At 54.2% G+C, this 27,717-nt stretch overlaps 1 protein-coding gene across 4 annotated transcripts in view; it reads right to left on the minus strand.

The window, feature by feature from the left end:
- SHANK2 (SH3 and multiple ankyrin repeat domains 2) overlaps window positions 1-27,717 on the minus strand; it is a 558,458-nt gene that overhangs the window by 128,306 nt on the left and 402,435 nt on the right. For all 4 annotated transcript variants that reach the window (XM_044943817.2, XM_044943819.2, XM_044943818.2 and 1 more), the window contains 2 exons: window positions 26,851-26,933; window positions 25,111-25,235 (listed from right to left, as the gene is read on the minus strand). In XM_044943817.2, the coding sequence (XP_044799752.2) occupies window positions 25,111-25,235; window positions 26,851-26,933 (208 nt within the window). The remainder of the gene's footprint in view (window positions 1-25,110; window positions 25,236-26,850; window positions 26,934-27,717) is intronic.

Genomic DNA, 27,717 nt, shown 5'->3' on the forward strand with positions numbered 1-27,717 from the left:
TACAGGAGACCCAGGTTCGATCCCTGGTTGGGGAGGATGCCCTGGAGAAGGAAATGGCTACCCACTCCAGTGTTCTTGCCTGGGAAATCCCATGGCCAGAGAAGCCTGGCGGGCTGCAGTCCACGGGGTTGCAAAGAGTCGGACACGACTGAGCAACTAACGCACTGAATAATCTGGGATCATCCCCCCATGCCAAGATGCTTTATTCCATCACATCTTCTAAGACCCCTTTCCCTTGTAAGGTAATACATACAGGGGTCCCAAGGACGAGGATCTCTGGGTGGCCTTTTTAGCCCTACTACAGGGTTTGTGTGTGAGTACGCATGTGTGTATGTGTGCCCATATGAGTATGCGTGTGTGTGTGTAAACCCGTTTCCCTCTCGCCTTCACCACCACCCCTGTCCTGGCACTTGTGGACCGCGTGCTCCAGTCCCCCGGCACACCGGGCTCTCCTCATCTTTGCCCAGCCCCGCATCGGGCAAGAACTGACTCTCAATACAGGTTCCCACATGGATGCTCTGCACTTGAACCAGGGAGCCGGAATCCAGCCCTTGCAGATGCAGGACAGCACAGTTAGGTTGATCAGACCCAGTGCCTGCGGGAAGCGGGCCCTGGATGTTCTTCACAGACGGGGAGGTGGGGCTATGCTCTCGGGGATGCTGCTGGGACTAGGGGGGCCGGGCAGAGAAAGGCGGAGCACTGACTGTGCCTGGCCCACTGCACCCCAGATCCTGGCCCCCTGCATCCCCAGATCCTGGACCCTGCGTCCCAGATCCTGGCCCCCTGCATCCCCAGAACCCCAGCAGCCCTGTAATCCTAGACCCAGCAGCCCTGCACCCCCAGCAGCCCAGGGAAATCCAAGGAGCAGCCTCCCTGGGACCCGGGCGCCTGGGCCGGCCCCCAGAGAGCCAGCGTGTGAGCTCTGTGACTGGCAGTCTCCCGTGGGGCCCGCAAGCCACAAGACCCTTGACCTGTGGATCCAGGCCTGCGGAGCTCACCTGAGAGCCCCCCAGGGGTGGGTCCCCTCGCAGGTAAGCGCTACCCACTCAGCAGAGGAACCTGGAAGGCGCCCTGGGGCCAGCGGCAGCCCATGGTGGACTGGGACGCACATGGCAATTGGGGCTAATTTTCTCCTGCAAAGAAGCTCATCCCATAATTTGGTAAATACACTGATCATCGCTGCACGGCTCTGAGCGGGAGCATCTGTGCTCTGGGGTCCGGGGAAAGTGGGCTGGCAGAGAGACCACCCGGAGAAGGCAATGGCACCCTACTCCAGTACTCTTGCCTGGAAAATCCCCTGGGCGGAGGAGCCTGGTAGGCTGCAGTCCAAGGGGTCACTAAGAGTCGGACACGACTGAGCGATTTCACTTTAACTTTTCACTTTCATGCATTGGAGAAGGAAATGGCAACCCACTCCAGTGTTCTTGCCTGGAGTATCCCAGGGACAGGGGAGCCTGGTGGGCTGCCATCTATGGGGTCGCACAGAGTCGGACACGACTGAAGCAACTTAGCAGTAGCAGCAGAGAGACCACCGGTTGCCAGCGTGAAGAGCCCAGTGCCAGGAAGGGAGCTTCCCAAAGCCAAGGCTGAGGTAGGAATGGCCCCGGTGACTGAGGACGGGCTCTGGGGCGACCGGCCGGGCCTGCAGTCACTGACCCCACACCATGCGCCTGTCTGGCCTCACGTACCGACGGGGACACTGAGGCTGGGGTTGAGGACTGGCCCAGATCTCCCCAGTGACCGACCATTCCTGGAGCTGGGGTCTAAGGTGAGTCAGCCTGTCCGCCTTCCCCTTCCACTGAAGCAGAGTCTAGGTGGCTCAGGAGACAGGGACCACCACTTGGGGAGACATTCCCTTAAATCAGAGGTGGCCATGGGAGCCCATTTTTTCCCCCCCATTGGCTGAGTTTCTTGTGTAATAATAAGAATAGAAAATCTGACGATTACCAACAAAAGCAGTGGAGAGATTTCCTAGACAAATCTCGATGTTCAGCAGCTATAGACTGAATGTCTGTGTCCCCTGCTCCCAAACATTCCTATGTTGAAATTCTAACTCTCCAGGGTGATAGTGGGTAGAGGAGGGACCTTGGGGAGATGGTTAGGTCACGAGTGTGGGGCCCTAATAAATGGGGTTAGTGCTCTTATAAAGGAGACCCCAGAGAGTTCCTTGCCCCTCTACCCCATGAAGACTGTGGCCCAAGGATGCTTGACTTGCCCGCCTGCTCACACAGAGCTGCCCCTCTGGCTGGAGGTCAGGAAGGAGATGGTCTCCTGCTACGCAGGGGGTTGCCTCGCTGTCCTCCTTCCTCAGAATGCTCTTGAGTCTGGGCTCTGAACCCTGTGTGAGCTGCTTGGTCCCTGAAATCTCATCATCTTCATCTGTGAAATGGGACTGTTGCCCTTATTTGGTCACTCAGTCGTGTCTGACTCTTTGGGACCCCATGGACCGTAGCCCACCAGGCTCCTCTGTCCGTGGGATTCTCCAGGCAGGAACGGAGTGGGCTGCCATTTCCTCCTCCAGGGATCTTCCCGACCCAGGGATCGAACCCATGTCTCCTGTGTCTTCTGCATTGGCAGCTGGATTTTTCACTGCTGAGCCACCAGGGAAGCCTGTAAAGTGGGGATGCGGATGCTAATCGGATAGTGTGAGAGACCAGCACCATAACAGTGACCACCTGGGGTGAGACTGAGAGGGTTTGGAAGAGCCTCCTGGCTTCACTTCTAAAATTCCAGCTAAAACCACACACTTCCCTTGTGAAAAGTAACAATAGATACTGTACAGATATTTTTTTAATGGTAAGTTTTCCCATGACGCATTTCTTTGAAAAGTGCTCAAGTCTGTCCATAGGCTCTAGGAGAAGTCACTCCTCAGCCAACAGCGAAGACTGACCCTTCGCTCTCCCGACTGTCCAGGGAGACCAGGGCTCCCTCCCCCTCAGGATTCTGATTCCAGCTAATGGAGCGCGAGTGGAAGTAACCGGCCAGCCAGACACAGTGGAGCCTGGAGACCAGGGTGCCCCCGTGTAGGGAATGGAAGAGCCAGGAGAAGGGGAGACCCTGGGTCTCTGACCACAGCGTGGATGAGGGCTGGCTGCCCTTTGGAAGCATCCTTTAGGGACTTGAAAGGAGCAAGAAATAAACCTCCGTCGTCCAAATCACCACCGTGGGCTTCCCTGTCAGCGCAGTGGACAGGAGTCCTCCTCGGTCCAGGAAGATTCCACATGCCTAACTAAGGCTGTGCCCCGGAACCCAAGCTCTGGGCCCACAGTCTAGCCCGTGAGCTGCAACTGCTGGGCCTGAGGGCCTAGAGTCTGTGTTCTGCAAGAAGAGTAGCCTCCACTTGCTGCAACTAGAGAAAGCCCACTCAAAGCAATGAAGACCCAGCACAGCCAAAAAAAAAAATACAGCCTTACTCATCCTGGGGTCTGTTTGTTCCAGCGCCTGGTATGGCTCCGGCTGTGGGTGGGGTCCTGTGAAGGAAGCCCCCCAGGGAAGGGTCCAGCACTGGGACTGTCATCGGGGCTGGCTGTTCTGGTGACCAAGTTCACACTCTTTCTCAGGAGTTCTCGGGCTGGGGCAGAGGATCAGATGGGATGGGATGTCAGGGTGGGGAAGGTCAGAGGACAGAGATCAGGGTTGCTGTGTGTCCCAAGTGTCTCTCTGGGAGGCTATTTCGTGGGTATTTTGCCGTGGGCAGATTCACAGGCTTTGCCATCAGGGTCTCTACAAGGAAACCAGAAGAAGCCATCTCCACACTTCCTGCGTCGGGCCCTGATCCCCTGATCGCAAACCATCCTGATGAGCATTGGGCACTCAGGCTGCCTTCCAGGTACATGTCTGCGGCTGAAAACGCCACGGGCCTTAAAACTGTGATTTCCTGCTTGATTCAAACTTAAATCCCTAATGGCAGCACTGGGGGGAATGACCGAGTGCGGGGACAGCAGATGGCAAAGGGAGCGCTTAGCACCAACCCCGAGCAAGCAGCGCCCCCAGGACATCCTGGGGGAGCCGCTTTTGTGAACAGAGTCAAGTTCTGCTGATTCCTGCGGGCCGTGGCCGAGGCCTCCTGACAGCACCTCTCAGGAAGCCGAGGAGCGTCCCCCAGCACCCACCAGCCAGGCGAGGAGGCCGGCCACCGCTGCCTGCACCCCTCACCTTCTGGGAAACAGCAGGTGAGCCGAGCCTGCAGCCATCTCCTGGGGATTTCCAGCCAGCAGAGGAGTCGCACCCCTGAAGGTGGTTCAGGATTCCAGGGCCTTCAAGAGACCGGAGAGACGCAGCAGCAACCCTTGGTCTCTGCAGCCGGAATCCGGCTGGACTGTTCAGTTTTAGTCAGGCAACAAATAAGAGTTTTAGAGAAACTTACTCTCCCCAAGGGCTGCCTCTCTGACTCAGCCCCAGACCCATCCGTCCCTTCCTCCTGGGTAACCTGGTTATTATGGAACTTTTTTAACTTACACTCAAATCTTCGCAGTAGCTTTATCTGTAACAGCCAAAACCTGGAAACAACCCAAACATCCACTAACAGAAAGTGAAGTGGAGTCTCTCAGTCATGTCCGACTCTGCGACCTCATGGACTGTAGCCCGCCAGGCTCCTCTGTCCATGGGGTTTTCCAGGCAAGAGTTCTGGAGTGGTTTGCCATTTCCTTCTCCAGGGGATCTTCCCATCCCAGGGATCGAACCCAGGTCTCCCGCATTGTAGACAGACGCTTTACCGTCTGAGACACCAGGGAAGATCCACTAACAGTTGAATGGATTAAAAAAAAAAATTGTGGTATATCTGATGAGGCCACAGGTCAAAATAACAGAGATACCCAATACCACCGACAGATTCCTCATGTCCCTTTATAACCCTTTCCTCCCAGTCCTTTCTAACCCACCTTCCCACAATTTTAGCAAGCAATTTCTAGAATCACGGAACTTTTTAAACACGTTGATGTTCCCGAGGAAAATTCAGAGTGTGGGGAATAAATAGCATATTTTTGCATACTTTAGAGAAAGCGTGAACATTTCCACACCACAGTGATGGTCCGAAAACCTGTGTCTTTCACACAGGTTTTGGGGGATGCCCTGTGCCTGCATGTATGTACAGTAAGTTCCCAACATACGAACAAGGCCTGTTTCGAGAGCGCATTTGAAAGTCCAATTTGTTCTTAAGTCCAATCCAGCCTAGGCACCCAACTTAAATAATCGGCTGTCTAGAACTGTACTGTAGTAGGTTCTTAATACTTTTTATACAAACGATACATAACAAACAAAACGTTTTCAGCCTCACAGTAGAGCACCTTGCAGAGCACGGCGGTACAACAGCTGGCACACAGGGGCTGGCATCGAGTGAAGAGGCAAGAAGACCTACTGCTTGTGAGAGGGAGAGGAAGTGGGAGATGGCAGAGCTGAAGGGCTGTCAGCGACAGGAGGCGGAGGGTCTCACTTACACCTGGCATGGAGGGAACGCACGTTCCCGTCTTTGAAAGTTCACAGCCTGAAGGTCCGTATATATGTAGGGGACATACTGTGCTGCTCTTTTTCTTTTGAACTTCTGCACAGCTCTCTTACATCTGACAAGGATTTACTGAGCACCTCCTACATGCCAGGTGAGTAAGAAAGACAAAGGCTTTGTCCTCTTAGAGTTTAGGGTCCCACGGGGGATCAGGAAGACTGCCTTTGTTGTTCAGTCGCTAAGTCATGTCCGACTCTTTGCGACCCCGTGGAGCGCAGCACGCCAGGCTCCCCGTCCTCCACTATCACCCAGAGTTTGCTTAAATTCATGTCCATTGAGTCAGTGATGCTATCCAGCCATCTCATCCTCTGTTGTCCCCTTCTCGTCCTGCCCTCAATCTCTCCCAGCATCAGGGTCCATTTCAATGAGTCAGCTCTTCACATCAGGTGGCTAAAGTATTGGAGCTTCAGCTTCAGCATCAGTCCTTCCAGTGAATATTCAGGGTTGATTTCCTTTAGGATTGACGGTTTGAGACTGACCTACAATTAAATACGCATACAAACTATGCCCTGTGCTGCTGAGTGCCCTGAATACACAGGAAGCTGATCAAAGGGCTGGGGGTGGGGGAAGAGAGGAGTGCTCTGGGGGCCTCCGAGATGGGGTCTGGGGAGAGGGAGGGGGCCCAGGATCTGCGGTCTTCCCTATCTTTCCACCATTTCGGAGAAGCTGCAGGGAGGGGACGTGCTTGTTCACTTGAGAGGCAGGTGCCCCCGGGGGACAGAGCACCTTCCATGCCCTGTGTGACCCCGGATCACTTGCAGCGGGTGGGGCGGTATCGGTGATCTGGTTCAGAGCAAAAGGAACAGCTATGACACGCCTGTGGCCTAAACACTAAAGACTTATCGTTCAAAAAGTATTTTTTAAAAGTCACAATACTGCTTTCCTTTTTTCAGAAGAATAAACAATTAAAAAATAATAATTGTAAAGTACACAGAACACAGACTTCACCATCTTAACCGCTTCTAAGCGCAGAGTTCAGTGGCATTTGCATGGCTGTGCGTCAGGTCCCAGACAGGCTCTGTCCCCCTCCCCATCCTGGCCAGCGACTTCCTCTACAGGTTTGACAGCTCTAGGGACCTCCTGTGAATGGACTCACACAGCCTTCCTTTTCTTTTACCCCAACTTTGCAATTCTTGGTCGCCGTCCGTTTCCGGAAGCCTCCTAGCCTGGACACCTCAGGGTGGGGGCGGGGAAGAATGGCGTGAACAAAGAAGGGCCCACATCCCAGGGCAGAGCCTGCAGCCCCCAGGCAGGTCAGCGCATGCTCAGAGCCTGGTGGCCAAGCTCCCTCCTGCTGGAAGTAAAGAGGAGGGAGGATCTTTGAAGGCACACATTCCACACACGAGTGAAACGGTTAGTGCAGAGAAACTGCTAGTCACTCAGTCGAGTCTGACTCTTTGCAACCGCACGGACGGTAGCCCACCAGGCTCCTCTGTCCATGGGGATTCTCCAGGCAAGAAAACTGGAGTGGATTGCCATTCCCTTCTCCAGTGGATCTTTCCAGAGACAGGCTTAATCTGAGTGAAGTCAGAGAGATCACGGCGTCAGAACGCATGCCCAGACCTGTTGGCTGGGCGTCCTGGTTGCCAAGCCCTGCTTTGCTATGATCATTCAATTAATTCCTTCCATCAGGCCTTTATCTCCCAGATAACAGCCCGTGCCTTGTGCCAAGACCTGCACCTGTATCTCAATAAACAAGTGAAGAAGGAGGTCACTGGCCACTGAAGGTGACCCCAGTCGAGCAGAGGCGATGGACAAGCAAGAGGTTCATCGGAAAGTCTTGGTGAAAGAGGGACGGGGGCGCTCCAGGTTGGAACAGGGCTGGCCAGGGGTACTGCTGGGCACACAGCCTGTTCTCAAAAAACAAAAAAGCCAAATCAAACCAAATCGGGCCATTCCATCCAGAAGGCTCATTAAAAAAGACTCCTGGAAAATTAACTGACAACAAACAAAATTTCTTCCTGGAACAGACCAGGCCAGGCTGAGAATGGGAACCAATCGCCACTGGCCCACTCGGTGCTGCAGGGCTGGACTGCTGCCCAACCACAAGGTCATGATGCCTGTGCCCGCCCCCAGCCCCGGGGCTGAGTCACCTTGCGCTCAGTGACCAACACGCCCCCTCTCTGGGCCCGCCAGGAAGAGGCGGCCTGAACCTGAGAGGCTGGGGCCTTGCACCAGGCAACTCGGCTCCCACCAGCACTCAGGGTCACGTCCTCAGAAGGCCACGCAGCATGCAGGGGCTGGAAGTGGGTTCGAGTCCTGCCCGGCCCCTCCCTTTCAAGGTCGTCACACCGACCAAGCCCCCAGAGCCTACGGTGCAAAGGGCACCTCTGTCACCCCGCTCTCACAAGACAGAGCAAGTACTCAGCAAAGGGGAGAGCGTCCAGCCCCATGTGAACCCCAGCGACTCGTGGGCTGGAGGCCAGTGGCCGCGATGGTCGTGTTTCTGGTCTCCCTGGAGGCTGCCCCTCTCTGAACAAGGCCATCGGCGTAACTGATTGAGTCTCAGGCTTGACAGACTGTCCATCAGATGGGGCCTCACCCTGCGCGGCAGCTCAAAGGTGCCAGGGGCTCATCCCCCAAGTGCGCGCTCATGGATGGAACGTGTGTTATTCCAGCATCCTTAGTGGAAGCCCTGACTTTGATGTGATGGTATCTGGAGGTGGGGCATCTAGGAGGTGATTTGGGTGAGATGAGGGTGGGGCCCCCATAACAGGCTTCCCTGGTGGCTCAAGACGGTGAAGAATCTGCCTGCAGTGTGGGAGACCTGGGTTCGATCCCTGGGTCTGAAAGATCCCCTGGAGAAGGGCATGGCAGCCCACTCCAGTGTTCTTGCCTGCAGAAGCCCATGGACAGAGGAGCCTGGCGGGCTACAGTCCATGCGGTCACAAAGAGTCGGACGTGACGGACTAACATTTTCACTTTCAAAGAAGAGGTGCCAGAGAGGAGATCTCTTTCCTTCTCCAACGTGCGAGGGCAAAGGAAGGAGGCAGCCATCCAGAAGCCAGAAAGAGAGGGCTTACCAGGCGCAAAAACAGCCGGCACCTTTTTGCTATTGGCCGTGCAGCTCAGCATGTAGGATCTTAGTTCCCCGACCAGGGATGGGGCCTCGGGGCCTCCCCCCACCACCACCCCTCTGCCCAACATACATATCGGGAGCGTGGAGTCTTAACCACTGGACCCCCAGGAAGTCCCCTTGGCCGACACCTTGATCTTGGCCTCCCCAACCTCCAGAAATAAATGAGAAACACAAAAAACAGATGTCAATTGTGTAAGCTGCCCTGTTGATTGTAATTTTTACAACAGCCAAGCTGACCGAAAGGCTTCTGTGGCGGCTCAGCAGTAAAGAATCCACCTGCAATGCAGGAGGCACAGGAGATGTGGAGAAAATCCTCTGGAGGAGGGCATGGCAACCTGCTCCAGTATTCCCGCCTGGAGAATTCCATGGACAGAGGGGCCTGGCGGGCTACAGTCCATAGTGTCGCAAAGAGTCGACATGACTGAAGCTACCACGCGTGCAAGCTGACCGGAACACTCGCTTATTACATCTGCCCCCTGCCAAGCACAGGTGCCCAACCCCCACCCTCACAATGCATGGCGAGTATGGCCCCAGCTCCTCTCTCCCAATACGCACAGTCCCCAAGGGCTGCCCTCTCTTCTCTGCCTGGTACAGCAGGAGGTCTGTCCGCCCCTGATTCCTCCTGATCATGTTTTCACTTCTTCCCTCCCCCGCCCCTGAAGATATTGGCAGAGGAAACAGCGTGTGATGGACGCCCTCTGCTTGGGTGTGAGGCTTGGGGAGAGTCTAACTCCAGGCTCTTTGGGAAGAAGGACCAGGCCCGATTCATCTCTTTTCTCCGGCCTCCAGGCTTGTTGCTGTCGTTCAGGTGCTAAGTTGCCTAACTCTGTACGACCCTGTGGACCGCAGCAAGCCAGGCTTCTTTGTCCTCCACTATCTCCTGGAGTTTGCTCTGATTCATGTCCATTGAGTCAGTGATGCTATCTAACCATCTCACCTTCTGTCTTCCCTTCTCCTCTTGCCCTCACTCTTTCCCACCATCAAGGTCTTTTCCAATGAGTCCACTCTTTGCATCAGGCGGCCAGAGTACTGGAGCTTCAGCAACTAGGCTTGGCCCTACATAATGGCTGCTCGAAATGAGTTTGTAGATATGTAACCTAGAGACACTTGATCCCACGTGGTCTGGTCCACGCCTAAAATGATTTTCAAATTCTGCTGAATCTGCCTACCCAGTGATTCATCTTCTTCCTTCCCACACTCGAAGCTCCACCTTCCTTTGGGAGCCTGCCCTGCCATGCCTGCCTCTTGTGGCCAAGGGGGCTGACCTCGCCCAAGGCGTCTGGGGAGGGCACGTGATCCAACCTGGGTGATCAGCATTTTCCATCAGCTTAGCCAATCCTTGGCTCAGGGATGGACATGTGACCCAAGGCAGGCCAGTGAGATGCTCTTTCTGCTGGGGTTCTTCAATGGATAGGATGAGAACCTTCTGCTGCTAGAGACTGAGCCTACTGCCCTTGTGGAGAGGACCCACATGAGAATGAAGCCTTCCCCAGGAGGAAGACTGAGCGAGGGAGTGAGATCCTGGGGATGTCACTGAGCACTTAGATCCAGCCGGGCCTGAAGCCCAACTTCTTTGGGATTTTCAATTACTCAAACCAGTAAATTCCCCTTGCATGCTGAACCACTTTGGATTGAGTTCTGTCAGTTGTAGGGAAAGTTCTGGAATAACACAGTTGGAGAGGATGGAGGAGATGCAGCACTTCTGCTTTGCTTCCATCCTTAACCAACTTCCTTTAATGCCTTAAGTTAGTTCCCCTCACTTCCTCCAGGAAGTCCCCCAGGATCTTCTAATCAGTGATGACCTTTGCCTTCCATGGACTAAATCTGCTTAGCCGGTGCCTCCCCTCAAGATCTGAACTATTTCATCACCTCCAGTTGGGCCTCTGGGCTGGGCAGTAGGACCCCCTGGAAATGTGACAAGGGGCACGGCAGCCCTTAACCCGAGGCTCCGAGTTCAAGCCTAGACCCACCGTGAGAGCTGTGAGTCTGGGCACACCACGTGGTCTTTTTGAGCCTCAGCGTTCTCATCTACAAACTGGGACCAGTGAGAGAACTGACCTCCTGGTGCTGGGAGGAGTGTGAAATGAACCCTCTGCACATCGCGCTGACCAGCAGCAGCAGACACATATGCTGACCAACCTGCCAGGAACCCCATGTTTGGGTCAATGTCCGTCACTCAAAGCTGCACGGGCGCTCCCTGCTCTTGTCACCGCCGTCCCCACTGCCCACCTCAGACACGTGACCCATGCCTCGATCATCCAAGGTGTCCCCTTTCTGGGCTTGCCCATTCCTCCCACCTCTGGTCCTGCTGGCAGGTGGCCCACCCATGACCCCCAAGATGGTTGGCCACCCAGAACCCGGTGTCTGTGACCCTCACATCCTGTCCACATCATCCTCCTCGCCACCCGGGCCAGCGGCCATCTGGCCCATCTGGCCCCTGGTCCTTCTTACTTTTACCAGCTCCAGTCTCAGCGTTTGTAAATCCAGCAGCAACAGGCTTTCATGCGTCCTTTACAGAAACCCGCCTGGGGCAGGCGCAGCCCTGTGAGGCACGACTAGCCTGGGTGCCCTGTCAGCCCTGGGAGATGTCCCCATCCCACCGGCTCCCAGGCCCCCACCTCCCGAGGCCCTGGCCCTTGGCTCGTCGCGTTCGGGACACTGGCCAAGATGCTGTGTGTGGCTGCACCACCTCACGCCCTCCTGGGAAGTAGGTTCTGTTGCTCTCTCCCACCCCAGGAGGCCTTCCCCGACCCTCCAGCCCACCACGGTTCCTCCCTGGTGAGCCCCTGTACTCCATTCCTTATTCCAGGCTGTATGGTGGAGGCATTCAGAGCGTGGGCTCAGAAGCGGCCCGGCCCTGGCACTCACCCACTGTGTGTCTGTGGGCAAGTGAGTCTCCCTCTGTGCCCCAGCCTCTGTGCAGAAAAAGCTGCTGATCGGAATATCCAAACTCAACTGAGCGCTAAGGGTGGTTCATGCGTGTGAAACTCTGAAAACCAAGCCTGCTGCGCGCGGGAAGCACTCGAGAAAGTCCAGCCTCTCCCGCTGTCACTGCCGTTGCTGTTGCTCGTGTTACCTGCGGTCAGCAGTGCAACCCAAGCACAAGCTCATTTTCCAGAAATTCAGGTTGGGTATAGCTCTTAGCTCACATCTTTAGGAGCTGAATGCCCCTGGCCCTACGGTGGCTGTGCTCAGCGCACTGGTTCCAAAATGGGCTTCTCAGTTGTCTCAAGAGGTAAAGAATCCACCTGCTGATGCAGGACACTCGGTCCCTGGGTCAGGAAGATCCCCTGGAGGAGGAAACGGCAACCCACTCCAGTATTCTTGCCTGGAAAGTTCCACGCACAGAGCAGCCTGGTGAGCTGCTACAGTCTATGGGATTGCAAAGAGTTGGACACGACTGAGTGACCGAGGATGCATCAGCTCTCCAGCAGTGACGCCGCCAGTGGGTTTGAGCTCTGTCTCCGTGGGCCGGGGCTATCTCTCCTCCTTCTGCTCCTGGCTTCTTCCTCCAGGCCCAGCATCAAGATGGTCATTTACTAAGTGCTCACTGAATACCTATTGATTCAACCCAAGGTTCGGTCAGCAGTTCAGATAAACAGTTACTCTCTGACCCAGCAAGCCCACTCTCAGGTTCATACACCTAAAATCTGAAAATAGGGACTCAGACAAATACCTGTACACTTTCGTTCACAGCAGTGCTATTTACAAATAGTCCAAAGGAAAAAACAACCCAAATATCCATCAACCGATGAATGGATCAACAAAGCATGGTTCATCCATCACTGGGATATTATTTGGCCATGGAAGGGAAAGACAGGCTGCAACCTTAGAAACGCTATGCTACGTGAAAAGGCCATGAGCCATAGGATTCCACATATATGCAAAGTCCAGGAGAGGCCAATCCATAGACACAGAAGGCCTGAGGCTGAGGGGAGTGGGGGAGGGAGAGTGTGCGCTAAGTAAGTATGCGGCTGTCTTTTCGGGGTGACAGAACGGGCTCTGAACTAGACAGAGGTTAGGGTTGTGCAGTATTGTGAATGCACCAAAATGCCCCTGGATTGTATGTCTAAAATTGTTGTTCAGTTGCTAAGTTGTGTCCTACTCTTTGCAACCCCATGAACTGCAGCACGCCAGGCTTTCCTGTCCTTCACCATCTCCCAGAATCATGTCTCAAACTCATGTCCATCGAGTTGGTGATGCCATCCAACTATCTCATCCCCTCCCGCCCACTTCTCCTCTTGCCCTCAATCTTTCCAGCATCAGAGTCTTTTCCAATGAGTCAGCTCTTTGAATCAGGTGGCTAAAGTATTGGAGCTTCAACTTCAGAATCAGTTTTTCCAGTGAATATTCAGGACTGATTTCCTTTAGGATTGACTGCTTTGATCTCCTTGCTGTCCAAAGGACTCTCAAGAGTCTTCTCCAGCCACAATTCGAAAGCATCAATTCTTTGGCACTCAGCCTTCTTTATGGTCCAGCTCTCACATCCACACATGACTACTGGAAAAACCATAGCTTTGATTACATGGACCTTTGTCGGCAAAGTGTTGTGTGTATTTTGCTACAATAAAAAATGATATACACAAGGAAGAAAGTACATGCGGCACACACATAACAAAATGTATCTCTAACAGATACAAATGAAGAAATAAAAATCCGAGAAGATAAACCTTGTTGCAGTAACCGTTTCTCTGGGCAGAATCACCTGACTCTCCCTAGGTGACAGCATGAGCATCTGAGAGGCAGGACTGTGACTGGGTGACTTTTCTGGGCCTCAGTTTCCTGCTTTGAGAAATGGGGACATGTGAAAACCCATCTCTCAAGTTTCTGATGAGGCCTAAACAGGTCGGTACACAACAGAACTCAGCACTCAGCAATGGCAGCTGACACAGGAATGGGCTGGGGAGGGTGTCCAGTTCAGTGTTCTTGTTGGGGAGAAATCTAGAAACTTGGGTTGCTGTACCAGGGACCACGCCACCACGCACCAGCCTGGCTCTTAGCAGCCTGCAGCTAGGAGTGACCAGGACAGGCGTCGGTTTCTGGCCAGCTTGAGGGTGGAGCACTGCCCTCCTGCCCTCTTTCTTCCAGCCCCAGCCTCAGCTCTCCAGGACCCATGCTGGGCACTGGGGGGTCCCGGAGCTCACACCTGGCCTCACCATGGTGAGTCCCATGGTGGAGAAGTCCCCAGGCAGTGAGACCCTGCCTAGTGGGTGGAGGGGGGGGGTGCCTGGCCTGGCCAAGAAGGCTCTATAACACTCCCTCAGGCTAACAACAACAGTAAAAATATTAGCAATGATTCCCCCTGTGCAGACTAGGAGTCTTCTTTGCAGATGAGGACATTGAGGCACAGAGGGGTTGTGTGACTTGCCCAAGGCCACACAGCACACACGCAAAGGAGCTGGATTTGGACCCTGGTGGGCTGCCTCTTGGAATTGTGCTTTTAATCCCTGCTCTAACCTGTTTCTCAGGGGCAGCAGCCCCCAGTCTGGTTTCTCCACCTTCACCTCCTTTCTTCACAAGGCCCCAGCCCAGGGACTCACAGGCCACGGCCGTCCCTGCTAAAACGCCCAAGGTAACTTGCTTCCATGACAGAGTGAAGTCTCACTACTCAGCTGGGCCTTCAAGGCCTTCCCTGCTCTCCAGAACCCATCTTCCTCATCCTTCCTGGGCCTACTGATATTTCTCACACATTCCTGCACATTCCTGCCTCCAAGCATTTATCCAGTTCATGGCGGTCGTTTATCTCATGGAGCTTTCAGGCCAGGCAGGGTCGATGACCAGCCAGGGAGAGTGGATGTCCTGGAAATGTTTGGGAGGCTTCGCTGAGGAGGGGCCACTGGGCAGAGAGCTGAGGGTGCGCTGGAGTTACCCTGGTGGAGGAGGAGGAGGTGGAAGAGGGGAGACATCCAGAGAGAGAGCGCGGAGTGGTGGTGAGAGAAAGAGAGAGACAGGGGTGTGGGCTGGTGCCATGGGTGGCAGGGGGTATGGAGCACATCTGGAAGACCAGACAGAGAGGGCCAGCATCAAGGCTGATCCACCGCTTTCCCCACTCATCCGAATAATCCATTCCTCCCTCTACACCCTAGCCAGGTTTACAGGCCTCTCTGCCCCCTCCCTCCACACACACACTTTGCCTCTCGAGGCAGAGATGGCCTCCTTTCATTTCCAAGACCCCCAGCCTTGCCCACAGAGGGCTGAGCACAGAGGATGCACACTGGAAACTTCGCTGTATGAAACAGAAGGTCCCGGGGAAGACAGAAGTGGAAAACGGGCCGGTGGGGGATTGGTCTCATGCCACTAAAGCAAGGAGACCGTTCTCAGGATTTTGCAGCATCAGACAGTAACTGTGGCCTTCTACATCCCCTTCCCTGCCCCTTGTCATTTCAGTTCTACTGACTGTTGGCACACACACCCTCTCATTCCCAAGACTGACAAACTCCATCAATTAAAAGACCCTGCAAGGTATTTAGCACAGGCCTTCCTTCAGTTCATTTGCCAACCTAACCACTTGTATCATGAGACTCCCCACAAAAGGGCACTGCGGACTGAGACAAATCAACGCTAACGAGAGCCTGCAGAGCTCACTGGGAGGTGGGTGAGTGGGAGGAAGGGAGGGAGGGAGGGCAGGTGGAAAAGACCCAGGAGGGCTCCTTGCAGGCAAATCAAGAGGCCCATCAGAGAAGCCTGAACCAGAAGCTTCATATGTGGTGATCTCAGCTCACTATGCTTTCTACAAACCTCACCCTAGTCTACACTGGGGATGGGTGTACTGCATCCTTCATGGGTTGAGAAAGATCATTATAAGACTACATTTCAGTGACCCAGAACATCATCCAGATCCAAGCCTGGAGTCAGCTGAGATTCAGAATCCCCCTGTGGGGCTCTGGCAGGCTAACTAATCTCTGTTTCATTATCTGCAAAATGGGCATAAAACACCTACTTCCCCGGAGTGTCCATCATTGAGCATGTGGTTTGGGGGCTCTTTTATACATCAGATACTATGCCAGGCACTGGGCCCACAGGAGAGACCAGGTCAGCAGACTGCCCAGCCCAGAGGGAGCAGGTATTCTTAGGAGGAAGACCGACAGCAGTCAACCGCCCAACACACGAGAAGATCCTGAAGTGAAGGAAGCACACAGAGTAAGCACTAGAGTCGGGGGCAACCAGAGGGAGCCTGAAGCCCTCCCTGACAAGCTGGCAGTGGTAAAGGGAAGGCTGGCTTTGAGCACAGAACAGCACAGATGCTTAATCACATTGATCCCTTCACCCCTCCTCACAGAAGAGATGTCTCTACCCAGCAGACAAGCACACTAACTGAATCATAAGCTGCTGTGTCCAGGAAGGCCAAGGACACAGGACACAGAGATGAGAGGAGAAGAGAATGAGGGAGGGGAAGTGCTGAGCCCTTTCACCAGGCTCCTCCTGATGGGAGGCTCCATCGTCTCAGTTCTCTGGTTCAGCACCCTGGAGAGATCCTCTTGCCCCCCCCCCCCGCCCCGTGGATAAATGTCAGCACCCTGGACAGATCCAAGTCCTGAGCGCTCCAGCACCTTGGACAGGTCTGTCCACGCCACTGTTCTGTTGCTCTCTTCCATTGACCAGCCATACAGTCACACCTACTCAAACTGACATTGCAGACCTTCTCTGGACAAGAAAGCCCCAGTCACCTTCAGCGCTGCAATATGTGATCACTCCTCAAATCCGCCCTGAATATTTCTGACCTCCCGACATTTCCCTGGAGCCCCCTCCCCTCTTCTGTTCTGCCCTTAGGAGCTCCATTTATTCATCCAAGTGTTGAGCCATCACCACTTCTTTTATGAAGACCTCTTCCTGATATAAATCAGGGCCTTCACCATATCCTTCTTTCCCCCTCCTTCCAGACTGAGTTTCTCGAGGAACATGTCTGATTAATGTCTTTTCTCCCGACAGCACATGCCAGCCCAGCACCTGATGGGCACCCAATGTGTGCTGCAGAAATGAATGAATGAAGTTGAAAAAATGATTTGTACAACTGCCACCAGTTGTTGAGAGCTCACTCTGCCAGAAGCTGCATGCTTCACACACGTTTTTATTTAGTTTGAAACTGAGGCCAAGAGATGAAGGGATGTGCCCAAGTTCAAGTTCACACAGTGAAGGAGCAACAGAGCCTCGATTCAAACCCAGATCACACTGCACAGCCTGTGCCCTTGACCGTGGCTCCTTTCTGTCTCTATCCAACCCAGTGCACTGCCATCTGCCAGTCCCACGGAGCCTTGAGCACAGCAGCCGTGGTCCCCTGAAGTGATTCTGAATCTTTTTTTAGCCTGAAATTGAAATCACTGATGTTTCAAATTAGAACCCCAAAATGAACGAGCCAAGACTTCAGATCTGCAATAGCTAAACCGCCCGCATCCACCTTCTCAGCAGGATTCTGGGCTGCTCTTCAGCCTGGACCACCTGTTCTCAGCCAATATGGAGGACAAAGTGAACCATTTTCTAGGTACAGGAGGGGCTTATGTCTATGTGAAGGAAAGGGGTCCAGCCTCCCAGGCACTTCCCTTAGAGCAGTGGCCTCTTTAAAACTTCAGAGAGCAAAGACTTCAGTGCAATGAGCCTTAACAGCAAAGACCCCAGTGCTATGGCCTTAGACAGCAAAGATCCCAGTGGTAGGAGCCTTGGAGGGCAAAGGCTGGGATGACAGCAGTTTGCCCTGGGCACTGGTATCTTCTGAAGGCAAACAACAGAATCAGCTGAACTCCTCTGTGCTCACTTTTATTTGCTACTAAAGGGATGTCTCTCAACCATCACCAAGAAGATGGCTGGAGGCTCAGACCTCAGCAAAGGCCAGGAAAGGGGATGGAGAGGCAGATCAAGATGGCCACCGCCTCCTTCCCTGCAGTGGCTCAGGAGCTGGCAGCCCAGGTGCTGGGGAGCTGGAGTGGGAAGCTAGCCAGGGGCCCCAGGGCTCTTCCAAAACTAGCACAGCAAGAAGCTGCAGGGCTTCAGAACAGAAACACTCTGTGTTCTGAGGGACCCAAGACAACCACAGGGCCCTGCTTGTGTTTAACATGAAATGGACATAATTTGACCATTAAAGTACTGATGTGATGCAAGGTCAAGAATTCTCCAGTAGCATCAGCTGGGATTTGCTCTTCAACTTACGGAATTAAATACCCATTTTAAATGACTTAAATAACATATTAAGAATTTTGCGGGGTAGGCGAGTGGCAGAGTTCCTGGACTGGCCACACAGGCCACCCGCAGGACATGTGACGAAGCCTCTCACGATATCCTGGAAGGCAGGAGAGAGAAATGTGAGCCACGTGGCATGGCTGACAAGGATGCTGGCACTGGGGAAATCACAAAGGGCTCTGGCCTCAGCCCTGGGATTTGTCACTAGTGGGTAAAATGGGAATCAGGAGCAGAAATTCCAAGATTACCTAAAAGGCAGGCTTGTGCCAAAACAGGATTGAGCAGGGCAGTGAGTGCCCGGGGAGCAGAAATTCAAGCCAAATCTGAAGGTACGGCTGCCAAGGATGTTTGGGGCCTGGGGTGGGGCGGGGCAGGTGCCTGCATTAGCTGGCATCCCTTCCACAGAGAGGCACCAGGAAGCAACAGCCAGTGCACTCCTGGCCGGAAGCGCCCAACTGTATGTGCTTGGCCCACGGTGGGTGTGCTCTGTAATGGCTACACGCTCGAAAGGACAGCGGTCACAACCACCTGTCATCATTATAACATTATTTTTTATGGAAGTATAGCTGATTTACAATGTTGTGTTAATTCCTGCTGTGCAGCTAAGTGGCTCAGTCATTTTGGTGGTGGTGTTCAGTCGCTAAGTTGTGTCCGACTCTTCTGTGACCCCACGGACTGTAGCCACCATGCTCCCTGTCCAGGCAAGAATACTGGAGTGGGCTGCCATTTTCTTCTCCGGGGATCTTCCTGACCCAGGGATTGAACCGGCGTCGCCTGCGTTGGTAGGTGGGTTCATTTCCCATGAGCCACCAGGGACACCCAGTTCAGTTATACATATTTACATATATATACGTGTGTATACACACACACACACACACACACACATACACAGACACACACATTCTTTTTTTTATACTTTCCATGATGGTTTATCACAGCATATGAATGTAGTTCCCTAACTATACAGTGCTGTACTAAGTCACTTCAGTCGTCTCTCTTTGGGACCCCATGGACTGTAGCCCACCAGAATCCTCTGTCCATAGGATTCTCCAGGCAAGGATAGTGGAGTGGGTTGCCATGCCCTCCTCCAGGGGGTCTTTCCAACCCAGGGATGGAACCCTCGTCTCTCACGTCTCCTGCGCTGGCGGGCGGGTTCTCTGCCACCAGCACCACTTGGGGAGCCCTGATGTACAGGAGGACCTTGTCATTTGTCCACCCTATATGTAACGGCTTGTGTCTGCTAACCCCAAACTCCCACTTCGTCCCGCCCCCACCCCGGCAGCCGTGTCTGCTTTCTGTGTATGACGTTATTATTGGCTCAGCCCATCGTCACTGGCTTCCTCTCCTGAGTCAGGCATCATTAGTGATGATGAAGGACAAAAAGATGGTCAGCAGCAAACACTGACAGCATTCTATGCCCAGCGCCGCTGGCCCTTCACGGCCTCCCAGCCGACACACAGCTAACAGCAGCCCGCGCGTTTAGAACTCAGGCGGCGCATACAGTGGGCCCCGAACAACGTGTGCTTGAACTGTGTGAGTCCACATGTATTATTTTCAATGAATATACAGTCGGCCCTCCATGCCTGCAGGTTCTACACCGTGGATACGGAACCCTCAGATACAGAGGACTGGCCATGGCACTGAGAGATTTTGCTGTCTGTGGTGGGTGCTGGAATCAACACCCCCCGCTCCCCGCAGACACACCCAGGGATGACTGGAGTTGGTTTCCGGTGGCCGAGCTCACACAACCACCCATTTTGCTGACAGGGATGCCGAGAGCCAGGGAACGTGTGCCGACTGCGGACATGCAGAACAACCCATCAGGAATCACCTAGACTTTATTTACTCTCCTCCCTGTAATATTTAATTTTCAAGCTGAGGAGACTGACCAATTATCACCAGGTTGTAACAATTGTTTACACCTCCAGCTGGGTTGAAAGTAACGATTTGGACAAACAGGCTCTAGGGTCTGCATGACAGTTTCCAAGTCCGGGTTCTCAAGCAGCAGTCTGACAAACATTTTATAAGGTACTCAAACGGCCTCTAAGGAAAACACCAGGGCCTCCCTCAGCGTCCTCACTTCAACGCAAACCGAGATTATAATACAGTTCCAGGCCATCTTTAGTACAAGTATTTAATACGAGGAAAAGTAATTAGCAGACTCAAGCATCACTTTTCAAGGATGAAGGATATTGCTGCCTGCTTTAATTGCAAGGGAAAACCTATTTAGGGAAATGAACACAAAACCAAGATTGGCCACTTCAGGATGAAGACAACAATCACAATATCCACGGGAGTCTCCAGTACTGCGTGAGCTGGGGAAGGTAGCCCCAAGAAAATAATTAATGCCCAGGAAAAGTGCTTCCCTGAAAGCAAACAGCAGCTCCTGGGGCATGGAGGCTGAGACAGCGCTCATCTACGTGAGACGGCTTCTTCTAAGGAATAATTTGCTGTTTATGAAATGAATCCCTGTCAACAATTAATACTGTCATTCTAGAAAATCTGAGAGATAGAGAGAAGTCTGCCAAACAGAAAATAACCACACACGATCCCATCACCTACGGGTTAACATTTTCTTTCCTTATTTTTTTCTGTGGTTATTTTGGGGGGAGGTGGTACAATTCAGATGATGCTGTGCAGATAACTTTAATTCTTCCCTCTTCAACTAATGTAAGACAACTGTTTCCTGTTGGTAGGAAGAACTTCTTGCAAGCATAAGTTCTGATGCTTTCTTTTACACCCACAACAGATGCATGGTACCCCCTTAACCATTCCCCACGACTGCCACCCCTTTCTTTTTGAGGCACTGTGATCTCACCCTGGTTTTCTCTTTTAAGATCATTCCCTTAGGATGGGTTCCTAGATGTAAAATTCCTGGTTCAGCTTTATCGTTCTCATTACATACGGTCTCATCGATTTCTACAAAGTTTATGGCAATTTATTCTTTCGTGTAGCAACCTAGAAGTGCCGTCCCCAGCGATGGGTATAGTAATAAAAAAAAGTGCTTGCTGATTTAAAAGTAATGCTGGCATCTCATCGCTTGTACCTCTTCTTACCCCAGGCCTATGCACACACCCAGTGCATCAGAGCGCCTCCCAGCATCTCTCAACAGTCGTGTTCTTGACTCACACAGCCTGGGTTGGAATTCCAGCTCACCTGCTGTGTGACCCTGGGCAAGTGACTGAACCTCTCTGAGCCCCAGTCTCATCTGTAACATGGAGATGACACAGATGCTATTTTGCGGGATTATTAAGAAGGCTGGACGGGCAATGAAATGCCTGGCAGACATACCCTTGATTATAAATAAGGATATGAGCCTTTTGTTGTATTTACTGTAATACTGTCTGCTCTTCTGATGTTTACTGTTTAGCTGTATCATGAGCAAGTTTTGAGATATAAGATATTTTAGTTTATACTAAGGTAAAGCAGGAGACAAAGCTCAGGCTTCCAAATGGGGAGGTCTGTGAAAGAAAGCCAGTCCTGGCCTTGAGACAACGAGATAAGCACAGTGCCTGCTTCTAATTTTTTGTTAGAATGCTAAATTAAAAGGTGCAAAGAGCCACCACGATGAGGCCAGATGGTCTTCATCTTGCCTGCCCATTGGAACCCCTGGCATCATCACTGAAGCACCCTAAAAACACTGATGCTCCTGCCTCGTGATTCTGATCATGTAGGTATGGGCTGAGCCCAGGCCTCAGGGTCTCTGGGAGGTCTGCAGGTGACCCTGGTGCCCAGCCGAGCTTCACTGGGCGAGGCTGGGGGTTGCTCCAGTTTGTTGAGTCCCTGCAGGAATCCAAATGACATCCCCACCTCCAGTCTCTTGAATTACTCCACGCGAAACTGTCACCCATGACATCTACGTCCTCCTGATGACTCCTCATAAGCGGCCCCTCCTGCCCCACCTCGTGGGGCTTGAGGAACCTTCACCCAGATAATCTCAAAGAAACAGCAGACGGAGTATATTCAACACACTGCACTTGAGGCGGACTCTGCCTCTGGATCTTCGATTTCAACTTTCCGGCAAGCCTCGCCGGTATTTAATTGGGTTTCCTGTTTTAACCAAAAGAGACGTGGGCCTGAATCATTCCTGGCCGGATGGTGGCCCAACCTCACATTTGACCTGTAAGCAAGGAACCATGCCCTGACTCTGCCACCTGCTTCCCTCGCTCAGCTGTCACTGCCCCCACCCACCCCGCTGAGCATCACCTCCCCCAGGTCCCAGAGGGACAGTCGGCTCCCACTCTGCCCACTCCCGCCGCCCCTAAGGACCCTCTGGGGAAGCTTCAGTGTCGCCGGCCATCCAGGGGGCTCTGGCCCATCAAACTGATCTGAAAACGGTAAACACACGTGGTCTGCGGAGCCACGTGTTTGATCGTCCCCGTGCACGGAGCACCACTCCCTGCCCTCCAGCCTGAGGGAACTTTCCACACTGCTCACACTAAGACCCATCCCCAGCTGGAAGACAGCCTTTTTCCACGGAGCTCCACTCAGAGTTTGGCTTGTCGGCGGGAGGGGAGGGGCATGGTCATCAAAGAAACAGCACCAACAGCTAAAGACAGGCTCCTTCTTCCCAAAAGTCAGGGCAGGGAGAGAAAATTTAGAGAGTGGGCACCCCAGAAACGCACGCGGAAAGGAAACCCTTCTTGACAGGGGTCAATGCCGGGAACATGACTGTGTGTGCATCCTGACAAAGTCCAAGAGGGGAAAATGACACTCGGGAGACGCTGAAGACTTTAGAGAGGGAGCATTCGCTTCAGAAGCTGCCCCTCGGTCCCAAAGTTCAAACTGCTGCATGGGTGTTTATAGAGAAAATAAGTATCGGACAGGCTTTGCACTCCTTTCCAACAGCAGAGAGAAAGGAAGGCTTGTGTGTGGGAGGAAGGGATGTGGACAGATGTGGCCAGTTCGCCCGCACTTGCAACCTCAAGCCAGGACCCTGCACTTGACCAAGAGCCTAGAAACCCCAGCCTCCAGCATGGCTTCCATTCAAGCCAAAGATCCACCAAGGCATGTGAGTCTGTCTAAAACAATCTCCCCAAGGCTGAAGCTTTTCACTGAAAATCATGGAAAAATTTTCTGTTGGAAAAAATACACACGTCTGGGGCTATATGTGACTTTACTTTTCCAGGGGTGGAATCCGGCAGCTGGAGAGCCTCGGTCTTTCAAACCCAAGCACCTGAAGGAGAGTTTCTGAGCCCCCATGAATGAAACCTTGGCATGAAACAGGAGGAGCGGGTTTCCAGCACTGCCCCCCGCCGCCCCTGCCCCGTGCCCTCTTTAAAGGAGGACCCCTGGGGAGCAGCCTGGTAGGGCCCGGGGCTGTCTGGGGCCCATTCCTCCTTCAGGTCATAAGAAGACCAACAGAACCTTAAGGCAGCTCTGGGCCAGCCATGCCTGGAATCCTGGAATTCAGAGGTCACCCGGAATATGAAAGCTGTTCCAAAATGGCAAACATGTTTGCATATCAGAGGTTAAAAGCAATGTCAGAGGAGGTGCTTTGGAAACAGAAGGGCACAAATTCTTCATGCTCCTGATTTCCACGGAGCCCTCCAGCCGACCTGGGCGGCCTGCCTTCTCCCCCAGCCCAGGCGAGCGCTGCGGACCCATCTGCCAACCCAGCGCGGCTCTGCTGCCTGGGAGAGGGGTGGGCCCAGCGTATGCTCCACGGCTGCCCCACGCTTCTTTATTGACTGGTTTATCAAGGAAACAATCCGACGAGCCTCACTACCAGGAATGCTCCTGCATCTGCAGCCCTCATTTATAATTTAAAACCAAGAACCAGCAACAGCTTTGTCACCCTACTGGATTCTCTGTCTCTCTCATACACACAGACACACACACACACACACACACACACACACACACGGGAAGGGAACTTACATCACAACTGCATCCTACAGAAGATGATTCAACCCAGTCTCTCTGCATTTTCATGAGGTTACAAATCGAGTTAACCCGTGAAATCACCACGGGCTCCAGTCTCCACCATGCTGGATATGCATTCCACGGTTTAAAAGAAACAAGAACCTGAAGAAGCACAAGTCTTCATCTGAGCCAGGCTCTGATTGGTCAGTAATCACTGAAATACATTTTTTTCCCCAGCACATAAAGGGACACCAACATGCGATGCCTGGAATAAGGTAAAGCACCGTCTCCATTTTACCTGGGTCTCTCTTCTAATAGTATCTTTCCTTCTGGATTTCCATCCTTAGAAACATCCTCCTTAGAAGCACCCAGGAGATCGTGAACAGAACTGCAGCTCAGAAAGCACTCTTAGAAGCTGAGGCATATCAGAGACGAATGGCTTCCAGCGGCCGTCTCGCCGCTGGCCTGGATCTCCTCCTTTCCAGGATGAACAGGTGTCTGGCCGGCCCCACGGCGGAGGCCCAGAGCACCAGGCTAAGACCGCACACCCATTCTTCCTGCCTGCGATGCCTTTCCAGAACAGACGAGACAGGGCTGAGGGTGAGCCCCGAGGAACGCTCTTCCCAGAAACGCGGACTCCCAGTGGAGGCCACCTGAGCTTACCGAGCATCTTAGAACATTTTCAAGGCACAACGTATTCTTCTATTATTGATTTTTCCAAAGAGTAACGCATTCCTTTGAAAGTAACACCTAAACCCGCAAAAGGCAGGGAGCTGAGGTGTGCCAGCAGTTTGGCACCTCATGCACACCAACATGGCAACTCCAGGTAAGGCTTGAAGCAGCTGGGAACTCACGTCTAGTGGGATTTTTTTAAATGAAGAGCGTGCTCCCTCCATTCACCTATTAGCAAAAGCTGGTTTTCACAGCATCTAAATTTACAAGCTTCCTTTTGGCACCACGAGCTCCAGCCACCCGACTTGCTCAGGCTCCTCGGTCCTTGAAGACCGTCACCCATCTGATAGGCCAGTTACTTCCACTTGAAAATCAAGACTCTCAACCACCAACATTACAGACCTCGTGGGAGCGAGACCCACGCGCCGTGCGTTCCACCTGCCCTGGGGACACAAGTGTGGGCCGTGGCTTCTCTTGGGTCTATTCATACGGTCACAGCTAAGCCACCCACAGGTCTGCACAGGTCCCTGACATCAGGGCAATCAGCTTCCTCTTACTTCTATCTTCTACTTCAAGATCAACAGCCAAGTTGCAGACACTGCCAGCCCCCAAAGAGACAAAGCCAAGGCCGCAATCTCAACACGCTGTCCGCAGGAAATTACATCCACTGGAGGTGGGAACAGCCGAGGAAGCCCCCATCCAAGGCAGCCTCCACACGTGCCCCCGGCCTGGACCACTGGCCACACCGCCAAGACCACAGACCCAGCCCCCAGAGAGCCGGCGCTCTCCCCAGGCAGAAGGAGACGAACACCGGGGTCCCTACCTCAATCAAGAAGTCCCCGGTCCTCAGTCCGGCTTGCCATGCCACCCCGCCTTCATCCACAGACTCCAGGTACTGCAGGGCCGGGAACGCCGGCGTGGGTGTGAATTCTTCGATGGGCGTATCCGCTGGGAAGACAAGGTGTACCGTGTTACAAGGCTGGGAGATGTTTGCAGGTTGGTAGCCCAGGCCTCCCACAGGACCCTGGGAGGAAGCAGGCCCTATGTCTCCATAGGAAGTGGGTGGCCCAGGCCAGCTCTCCCCTGGGAAGGGGCTGACACTCATGGTCATGGGCCAACACCAACTCAAGCAATGGACCGGACTGCTTTCTGTGCCCCTCGGCCTCTGTGCTGAAAACACACGGGATACCGTGCTCCCCGGTCCATGTCTATATGTACACGCCTGTCATTTTCTTTAAAAGCATCAGTGACTAAACATTTTCAGTTCTAAAAATGGAAAAGTTCCCCCATAACCACATGGAGCTACAGAAACACCACACTGAACCGCTTGCCAAATTTACATCCACGTAGACTCGCAACCAAGGGAATTCAACTTGGAGCGTGGACGGGACAGAACGCTGACCCAGTGGGTGGCTGCAGATTTGGAATCCGCTCATGAGCCCTCTCTGCCGGAAGCCTGGCTCCCTGTGGCCACTCTGCGGCCAGCGTCAGCGGGAGGGCTGGGGCCCCGCTGCTCGGCAGAGCCAGCGTTGGCTTCCGGGGGGTGCCCAGAGCCATGGAGCCAAACTCTGGGGCAAGAGGTGGACGCTCCTGGGTGGTCCTGAGGGGCTGGGGGTGGGGGGTAGGGGGAGGAAGCCGGCCTCGGCCGGGGGAGGGGAGACACCACACAGCCATGGACACACGGGGGCAGAGAGATCTTCCCTCCTGCCCCCCGCCCTCCCCCACCCCGTGGACGGGCCGCTGCCTGGGCAGCAGGAGTCTGGAGCAGGTGGGGCTGGCTCCGGGGCAGGAGGCCTCCCCCCGCAGCACAGTGCAGGCCCCCCCCCCACCGCAGCCCCGAGGCTCCAAGATCAAACTTGTACATGGTTTCCCCACACGCGTGGGGCACAGATGTCTCCTCTCACGGGGAGGCGATGCCATTTTGCTTCATTTTGGTGGGAGGGGGCTCTCCCGAGTTCCGGGCTGCAGGGGGGCCGCACTGCCGCGGACCAGGTTCCCGGAGCCCCCCACCGTGGGCCACGTGACGCGTGTGCCGCTGGCTGGGCCACGGCGGAGGGGACCATCTTGCCACATTCCCTTTGCAAAGTCACCTTAGAGGCGGGCACCCAGCCGCCTGCCGCACTCGGGGGCCGAAGCCCACTCCCAGAACGGGGCAGTTTGGAAATCCCCGAAGGAAACTCAGGACTGGGTAATTCTGGGCTACTGAGACCAGGAGCTCTGAAGCCAGTCACAACCGGACTGAACCAAGCCACAAAACACAGATGAAACCCATGAATTTAAAAAAAAAAAAAAAAGTGGGGGGAGGGAGAGAGAAAGAGGAAAGAGAGGGAGGAGAAGGAGCTTGTTCGGAGCAATACTGTGTACAGAAAATTGGAAATATTCCTAAAGGAAGCCCCGGTGTTTAAAAAGACAGGATGTGGAAGAACATGGTTGTCTAGCAACCGAGTACCCCCAGGAAAAGGGCTTCTTTCTGAGCTGGGGAACGTTTTTCATACAGGCGTGTACACACACAGACACACACACACATGTGAAGGCACCCAGGCAGGGAGCCGCCGGCTCTTACCTTTCGCCCCTCGGAGCACGAATCCGAAGCCCTCATTGTCTTTCTTCTGCAGGACCACGGTCTTCTCCTCGATAACGCAGTCGCTGTAGAGAGAGTTCCGGGGACAGCGCCCATTATTGTAGCCCGTCAACATCACCGCGGCCGAGGCTCCGCCGGGGACGTTCATCATCGTAGCCAATTAATCACCCCAGCTCGCCCGACCCAGGCAGGCAGCGTGGAGACGGCGAGCCGGCGCAGGAGGAGCGGAGGCAGCTGGGGGCAGGCTAACGGGAGGGGCGGGCTCGGAGCGGGGGGCCGGGCGGAGCGGGCGCGAGCGGGAGGCAGGAGTCATGCACGGCGGCGGCGGCGGCGCGGGCGGGCCCCGGGCGCCCCGGCACGGCGAGCGGCCCGCGGGCGCGGGGGGCGCGGCGCGCGCGGGGCCCGGCCGCACGCGGCGCCCCGGTCGGCGCGGGGCCCTCGGCCGGCGGAGACATGAGGCAGCAGTTTTCCTTTTTCTTTTCTTCCCGAAGGGCTTTTTTTTTTTTCCTTTTGTACAGAAGCCGTCGGTTCTCTGCGCTCCCTTGCAGCCGCGGCCGCCCCGGGAGGCGCGGCGACCCCTCCCTCCGGTCCGGGGGCGCGCGGGGCCCCCCTCGCTCTTGCGCGGAGCCCACAAGGCTGCTGGCGGCTCGGCGGCGTCACGCCGGCCGCGCAGAGGAACCGCAGGCCGGCGGAGGGGGCGGCCGGCGGGCGGGGAGGGGGGGCTTCCAGCGGAAGGGGGCAGGTCACTCCAGCCCGGCCTCCTTGGGGCGGGGGGCAGTGGGGAGGAAGGGGCTGCAGGCTCCCCCTTCAGCCACACCAGCCGCCGGTTGGCACAGCTTTTTTTTTTCT

This window comes from Bubalus bubalis, chromosome 5 (assembly GCF_019923935.1).
Source record: "Bubalus bubalis isolate 160015118507 breed Murrah chromosome 5, NDDB_SH_1, whole genome shotgun sequence".
Classification (NCBI taxonomy): domain Eukaryota; kingdom Metazoa; phylum Chordata; class Mammalia; order Artiodactyla; family Bovidae; genus Bubalus; species Bubalus bubalis.